At 50.6% G+C, this 7,994-nt stretch overlaps 1 protein-coding gene across 2 annotated transcripts; it reads left to right on the top strand.

Annotated features, from left to right (window-relative positions):
* The first annotated feature begins 2,607 nt into the window (after positions 1–2,607).
* Positions 2,608–6,499, top strand: INMT (indolethylamine N-methyltransferase). Of its 2 annotated transcripts, none has more exons than XM_025378035.1 (3): positions 2,608–2,807; positions 4,271–4,478; positions 5,744–6,499. In XM_025378035.1, exons 1-3 carry the CDS (start codon positions 2,612–2,614, stop codon positions 6,171–6,173), a joined length of 834 nt encoding a protein of 277 aa, XP_025233820.1. In that variant the 5' UTR covers positions 2,608–2,611; the 3' UTR covers positions 6,174–6,499. The 2 variants fall into 2 exon arrangements, with proteins under 2 accessions (XP_025233820.1, XP_025233821.1); XM_025378036.1 differs by having other exon boundaries at positions 2,646–2,807; positions 4,274–4,478; positions 5,744–6,419.
* Positions 6,500–7,994: the final 1,495 nt, after the last annotated feature.

Below are 7,994 nucleotides of genomic sequence, written 5' to 3'. Positions count from 1 at the left end.
CGTTCTTAGAATATATCTGTAAGAGGCTTTACTTTGAGAAGATTGCCCGAGTGCTGTTAGGACTCTTGGCTAGGCCAGAGTCATGAGGCATGTAGGGATGGAGAAGGCCTGAGTGGTGGAGAAGCAGGTGGAAGCCTGAGGGTAGAGACTCTGATTGCCAAGGGGGAGTTTGGACTCATTCCTCTGGCAGCAGGAGGCACTGGAGGCCTTGCATTAGGAGGGGCATCCTCTATCCATCCAAGGACATCCAATTGCAGCAGGATGTGTAGTTCTGGGAAGGATGGTCTCTTCCCGCCCTATACAGACTCCCTAGATGCCCACATCCTGCTGCAGGGGCTCTGTGTAATCCCTGAATAGTACAGGCATGTCCACAGTTCAACTCCTTAAGTGTTAATGCTGGGCATCTTCCATGTGCCTCTCCATTCTGCTCTCCATCCTCTCCTCCCCAGGCTACTTCAAGTGCCAGGAAGCTGACATGTGGACTGCAGTCACCACTCCCTTCCCTCTAAATTTGGCAGGATATTGGAGGGAGGTAGGAGAAGGAGGTCTGGGTATTTATTCTTTAGCTACTCTATTAGTCCGTTTTCATACTGCTAATAAAGACATACCCAAGACTGGGTAATTTATGCAGGAAAGAGATTTAATGGACTCACTGTTCCACATGGCTGGGGAGGCCTCACAATCATGGCTGAAGGCAAGAAGGAGCAAGTCATGTCTTACATGGATGTCAGCAGGCAAAAAGAGAGCTTGTGTGGGAAAAGTCTCCCTTATAAAACCATCAGATTTCATGAGACTTATTCACTATCATGAGAACAGCATGGGAAAGACCTGTCCCCATGGTTCAATTACCTCCCACTGGGTCCCTCCTACAACACACGGGAATTGTGGGAGCTACAATTCAAGACGAGATCTGGGTGGGGACACAGCCAAACCATATCAGCTCCTTTGCTGTTGGCTGCTGCAGGAGGCCCTCTCTGCACAGCTCTGTCTCAGTCTCACTGGGATGATGGCTCCTCCATGCTGCTAGCCCTCAGGTTCTGTGATGTTGCTTTCTATGAGTCAACTTGGCTAGGCCATGGTGCCCAAATAGGTAGTCAGTCATGATCCTGGCTGTTTGTGTGAGGGTGTTTTTGGATGAGATTCACATTTAAATCTGTGGACTTTGAGTAAAGCAGATTGTCCTCCATAATGTGGGTGGGCTTCATCCAACCAGCTGATGGCCCAAGTAGAACAAAAGACTGGCCTTCCCCGAGCAAGAGGGAATTCTGGCAGCAGCTGGTCTTTGGACTTGAACTGCAACATTGGCTTTTCCTGGTTCCACCCTTCAGAGTTTGGACTTACCGGCCTACACAATTACACGAGCCAATTCCTTACAATAGATCTGGTTCTCTCAGTGTACACATCCTGGGTTCTGTTTCTGTGGAGAACCCTGACTAATAGAGGTACCATATGTCTTCCTTCCACCCTGCCCACAACTTAGTACCGTGCCTTTATTGTACGCTCCTCCAATTATGTAACGCGAGCCCTGCAGTTTCCCGCCAGCTCTGTATGCCTTCTGCAGGCCAGCACGACGGCTGCAAGCCTCCCTGGAGGCTGCCCAGGCACGCGCCTCTTGGAAGCTAGGCCCTGACGACCGCTGGGTGTTTCCTGCCTCTGTGGCATCCCCCGTCTATTGGGCCCTGTGAATTCAGAATTGTTTGTTGACTTAAAGCCAGAACAAGGTATTCCTATCCTTCCCACTTTCAGGGTAAGAGGTATGAACCTCCGGTGTAGCAGATTCATTTCTCTCTGGTTTGTGGCCAAGTCAGAGCCATTTCCTAATGCCAAAAACAGAGACTGGACTTTTCTCTGTCTGTGGGAGATTTTACAACCCAGTCCTATTTCAAAGAGAAGACTGAGGCCAGGAGTGTCTTACCCGGAGTTGCCTGGTGAGTCAGTAGCCAGGAAACCAGGACCCCTTTGACAGTTTATGCTTTATGACCAGGTGCCCTTGTTCTCATTCATGGAGATTGACGACAATTTCTGCTCTTCTCCCAGTGACCTGCACAGTGATGCCAAGTCAGCCATTCTGCTCTGCCTCCTGGGGTCTGAACTGTGTTCTCCAGCAGGGATGGGGGATGCATGGAGCTGCACCCACTGCCTGGCCTAGAGAGAGCCACTGGACCCCACTGACCACCAGGGGACAAGATGGGGATCTCACTGTGCACTCAGGCCACAACACCTGTGACTTAGGGGAGGGATTTTGGTCCTCACAGTCAGTGAAGTGGGCACACAGGTGGGGAGACATGGGTCTGACACCTACTGGAGGCCACACAGCAGCATGTGGCTGGCGGGGCTGAGAGTTGCACCCAGGGCTGGGCACTATCAATTGCCTTTGACGGACATGGATTGGCCCCTAGAGGAAGCAGAGCCAGGGCAGCTGCAGCCCCAGCGGTCATAGCGCTGGGGTTGGGGAAACCTCATGTGTGTCAGTGTGACTAGGAGGCGGTGAAGAATGCACTCCCTTCTGCATGCCCATAGGAGAAGCTCAAGGAGAGGCATACTTGGGAGGAGCCATGGGATGAAGCTGGAATGAATGCTGGGGGTGGAGCCTGGAGAGCTTGGAGCCCTCATGAGACCTGACAGCCAGGAGAGGGCACATTTCAGGGACACCATGGAGGGTGGCTTCACTGGGGGTGATGAGTACCAGAAGCACTTCCTGCCCAGGGACTACTTGGCCACTTACTACAGCTTCGATGGCAGCCCCTCACCCGAGGCTGAGATACTGAAGTTTAACTTGGAATGTCTCCACAAGACCTTCGGGCCTGGTGAGCAGAGGGTGACCCTTCCCCTCGAGCCTCTCTCCAAGGAATCTGGATAGGGATGGGGATAAGGTGTCCTGGGGGCAGTCTGGTCTCCTCTAGGGGTTTTTGGGGGTGGGCTGAGGGAGCTGCTGGGGCTCTGCCCCTCTCTTTGGGCAGCTATTATACTGGAAGTTGGGTCTGTCTCCCCACGGCTCAGGAGCTGTGTGCCAGCTGAGGGATCAGGACCTATGGGAAGAGCACAGCCCCGTGCAGTTCCCACACTGCTCTCCATTAGCCCCTAGGTCTTTGGGGTGGAGCAGAAAAGGCTCTCCAGGTCATCATCAAGTTCAGTCCTAACCTTGCACAGCCAGGCCTCTGGGGCCCCCAGAAGGCCAAGGGCAAACAGCGGAGTTGTAGTGGGTTGGGATCGCCTATGCCCAGAGTGTGCAGCCCAGATGTGTCTGTGATGAGGACCTGGAAAAGCCCTGCCCTGGGGCAAGGATTGCTAGGTGGGGTCTCAACCCTGTTGCAAACCTGACAGCAAGGCGCTCAGGCCCCAAGGACCTCAACTGAGCCATCTGTGCAATTGATGGCGACTTCTGCCTGTCTCCCAATGATCATTGCCCTCCCCACGGTGACCCCATGATTTGGTCACGTCTTCTAAACTCAAGCAGCCATGTCCTCACTTTGGGCACTTGACTGCGGAACAATAAGGGTGAGTCTCCTGGTGGTCTGGAGTGTAAGAGCGGGTTAAAAGACGGCTGAGCCTGGAGGAGCAGGCTGGTGCGGGAGGCAGAAATCAGAGAATAGCTGGACTGGGTGTGACCAAGCTTGGAAGGCCAAGTGATGGCCCCACGCCAGGGCTCCAGACAGAATTTTGGAAGTCATGCTTCATTCCAGCTTCCAGGTGACCCTGGATTCACTCCTGGGGCCATCTTCCCAGATCATCTCCTCAGCCCTGGCTTCCTATTCCTGCATGCTTACACCCCTCCCCACTCCAAGGAACAAGGAACCCATCCAGGAAGGGCCGGACTTCCAGGGGAGGCTCCCAGCTCCCAGTCAGCCTGAAACTTAAAGAGCCACTGCCCCCAGCATGTCCCCTCTGAACCCTCCAGCCCGAATCTTCCCCAGAGCAGGGCTTGGGCCTCTGTTCTCTGTCCCAGAAATATCATACTCTTGGCTTATGTTCTTGACGGAAAGATATTGGGCTAATTGTTTAACCTTTTTCAGACTCAGTTTTCTAATCTGTAAAATGAAAATAGTGATAGTAGTCAGTACACAGGGTAGTTCTGAGGTGTAAGTGGAAATTAATGCATATAAAATATTTGGTATGAGGCTTGGCTTACAGGGAACCGCCAATCCGTGATAACCACCATGCTTGGTGCTGTTTGCCCCTTGGGTAAGACCAGGGTGTGTGTCCTCATCCCTGTGTCTGCCTTGGGTCTCGTTTCTCTTACCCGTCCATTACCAGTCTTTCCCTCCCACAGGAGGCCTTCAAGGGGACACGCTGATCGACATTGGCTCAGGCCCTACCATCTACCAAGTTCTCGCTGCCTGTGAGTCCTTCCGAGACATCACTCTCTCCGACTTTACTGACCGCAACCGGGAGGAGCTGGAAAAGTGGCTGAAGAAGGAGCCGGGGGCCTATGACTGGACCCCGGTGGTGAAATTCGCCTGTGAGCTGGAAGGAAACAGGTAGCGGTGCAGAGGTTGTGGAAGGGGTTCCCAGTCAACCTTCTGTCTCAGAAGTCTCCCTGGCCTCTTGCTTGTCTCTGGCATTTTCAGGACAGTAGGACCTATAGGTACAGGACCAGATGTCCTGTGGTGGGGACAGAGTAGATGGGGCCCCAAGTTTCAGGATTACAGCAGTTTTAGGTGCAAGTATCTGATCACAGGACTATGTTGAGGTGTGATATAATCACGTATGAACACTGAAAACCAGATGATAGAACCTTTCCTTCCTCCTTCTCTTCCTTCCTTACCTTCATCTATATATCTACCTATCTATCTTCTATGTATCTAACTATCCATCCATCCATCCACCCACCGGTCCATCCATCCATCCATCCGCCCATCCATATTCATGCATCCACCCACCCAACCATATCCATCCATCCATCCACACATCCATCCATTCACCCATCCATTCATCCAGCCAGCCAGCCATTCACCCATCCATTCATCCAGCCAGCCAGCCATTCACCCATCCATCCATCTATCCGTGTCCCTCCATGTTCATCCATCCACCCACCCATCCATCCATCTTTCCTTCTTCCCTCTATTGTCTGTACCTGTGTGACTATATAATGCATAATGACATGAACCCACCACCCAACCTGAGTACTCAGATATAATAAAGACTTCTGTGCTTCTCCGTGACTCCTTGCCCCTGCCTTTCCTAACCCAAGGTAATCACTAATATGAATTTTATGCTTATCATTCCCTTTTTCAAAACATTTTTTCTTGCATACTTATGTATATCTAAATAATCTATAATTTAGTTTTAGTCACCTTTGAGCTTTAGAGTAGAGTAATTTGCTCTGTGTCATTTGGGATTTGCTTTTCATCACTCAAAATTAATTTTTTAAGATAGCTGTATTCATACATTATCTGTAGTAAATTCATTAATTCATCCATCCATCCATCCAATAATGTGTGTTAGCTGCCCCATCTGTGCTTGGGGTGGCCTTGTCCCTCCTGGGGATTAAGGGAAGGGGGCTCACATGGAATCAGAGGGAGAAATGTTCCTATAATTTTTCTGGCCCATTCTCCCTAATCATTTTTCTTTGGGGGAAACTGAGGCTCAGATTGAATATGGGCCTGCTGTCAGGTCACACAGGGACTCAGGGATAGCAATCCTTTGGGGATCCAGAGATCATCTCCATCTGCTGGTCACAGTGGACTGAGAGTTCCCTTCAGAACCTTGAAGTGCCTCCCTGACTCCCTCTCTTTCTCTGCAGCGGCCGTTGGGAGGAGAAGGAGGAGAAGCTGCGGGCAGCAGTGAAGCGGGTGCTCAAGTGTGATGTCCACCTGGGCAACCTGCTGGCCCCTGCTGTGTTGCCCCCCGCCGACTGTGTGCTTACCCTGCTGGCCATGGAGTGTGCCTGCTGTAGCCTTGATGCCTACCGCACTGCACTGTGCAACCTTGCCTCACTGCTCAAGCCGTGTGGCCACCTGGTGACCACAGTCACGCTTCAGATCTCATCCTACATGGTGGGGAAGCGTGAATTTTCCTGTGTGGCCCTGGAGAAGGAGGAGGTGGAGCAGGCTGTCTTGGATGCTGGCTTTGACATTGAACAGCTCCTACAGAATCCCCAGAGCTACTCTGTCACCAATGCTGCCAGCTCTGGGGTCTGCTTCATTGTGGCTCGCAAGAAGCCTAGGCCCTGAGCCAGGAGGGCCAGCCAGAGGTCTGGTCAGGCTGTGAGGCCTTGGCCATCTGTATGCTAGAGAGGGGTGAGGAATGGATACTAACAGCCTCTGATTTCAATACTAACATTTCATCTTCTGAAACTCTGAGATTCTAACATCCTTGTTTTAGAATTCTAAGTTTCCAACATTCCTCATTCTAGGATCCTAGGAGTGGAATTTTCCATTTTCTAGTCTACTAAGCCTTACAGCTATCTTAGATGCGATCTGACTCCTGTGTGACTGTGGAGCACCCAGGGACATGGTTTCAGAGTCTACCTAATATGTTAAGAACAAGGAAACCTCTGGACAGTGATATATTGGGGAATATTTCATAACCAGCTCTGTAAAGGAAAAGCACTGATGTGTAGCAGTTACCAGTTTCTGTGGTGTAAATACTCCCACCATGGTGGATTTCAAGCCACCAGTGGTTTAATAACCAGTTCATAAATCTCCTAAACATTTTACAGTTGACTCTCATGAGCTGATTGGAGTCAGCTGGAACATACCACTGCCTCTAGACTAAGGTCAGCAGATTTGACAAATACAGACTGCCCCAGTTCATTGAATTTTAGATAAATGAAACAAATTTTTAAGGTTAAGTATGTCCCCAGAATTGCATGGAACATGCTTATCCTAAACAATGATTTGTTGTTCACCTGAAATTCAAATTTAGGTGGGTGTCCTGTATTTCATTTGGCAACCCTACTTCAGACCCAAGTGTAAGGTACATGGATGTGCTTTGGTCAAGGAATATGCCAAGGCAGATATCCATGCCTGCATGACTCAGCGGGTTTGGTGCACAGGCACACACCTCCACTTGTTATATAACCTGTTTGTGTAAGTTCATACTTGGTCTGAGCCACTGTTGTCTGTAAAAGGTAATTGTCCTGCTAATGCTGTACAGGGGCTCTTGGGGTTCGGCTCAGCTCAACACGACTTGACATGGTGGGCGCACTGGCGCCCAGAGAAAGAGAGAGAGCCAAAGCTGTCCATCTTGCAGATGGACAGGAAGGAGCTAGGACACAGTTCGGCTAGCTCATGCCCAGAGGGAGAAAGAGTTAAGCTGCTGACCCTGAAGGCAAGGGAGAGCAGGCTGCACAGCTGTGTGTGGGAGCCCTGGGCTCAAGCAGCCGAGACAGGGCGGACAGTGTGAGAGAGCTAGTGCGAGTAAGCTGTTGATGAGAGCTGTTGCTGAATAAAACCATATTCACCTGCCTATGGGCCCCGAGTGTTCTTTCTGTCCATGTACCCACTCCCCTCAGACTTCAGCATGGTCTGGACCTGGACCCCAGGACCTGACACCAAGTGAGAAGAGGAACAGCCCAGGGATCAAGGGTATTCCTCATACATAAGGTGCTTTTGTGCAAATTAGGAAGAGGTGCTCCTGCAGATAGACACATTGCAGAAAGGAGTGTTCAGCTGATTAACTGAGAAAAGCTGTTCCATCTCCCTGTGGAAGGGCTGTGAGAACAAGGTGCCTCTTCTGGGCAGACCAATTAGAGAAAAGTGTCCCTTCCTTAAGGCTGATTGGGTCACACTACTGAGCACCTGTCAGCCTCCCTTTTTCCCTCAACCCCAATCTGTGCCTTTGTATGGGTACACCCTGGGCACAGCAACCTTGGTAAGAGCCAGGAGACCTGGGATCTATTCTCAGCCCTGTCACTAATTGTTTCACTTCCCTGGGCCTCATATTCCTATCCATGAGATTTAATCTAATAATCTACAGGAACGTCCTAAGAACAGCAGGAAGTCATTGATGTGAAAGTGCTTTTTCTTTTCTTTTTTTTTTTTTTTTTTTTT

This window comes from Theropithecus gelada, chromosome 3 (genome assembly GCF_003255815.1).
Source record: "Theropithecus gelada isolate Dixy chromosome 3, Tgel_1.0, whole genome shotgun sequence".
Taxonomy (NCBI): domain Eukaryota; kingdom Metazoa; phylum Chordata; class Mammalia; order Primates; family Cercopithecidae; genus Theropithecus; species Theropithecus gelada.
The sequence above is the reverse complement of the archived record's forward strand: the minus strand, read 5'-3'. Positions and strand labels throughout refer to the sequence as shown.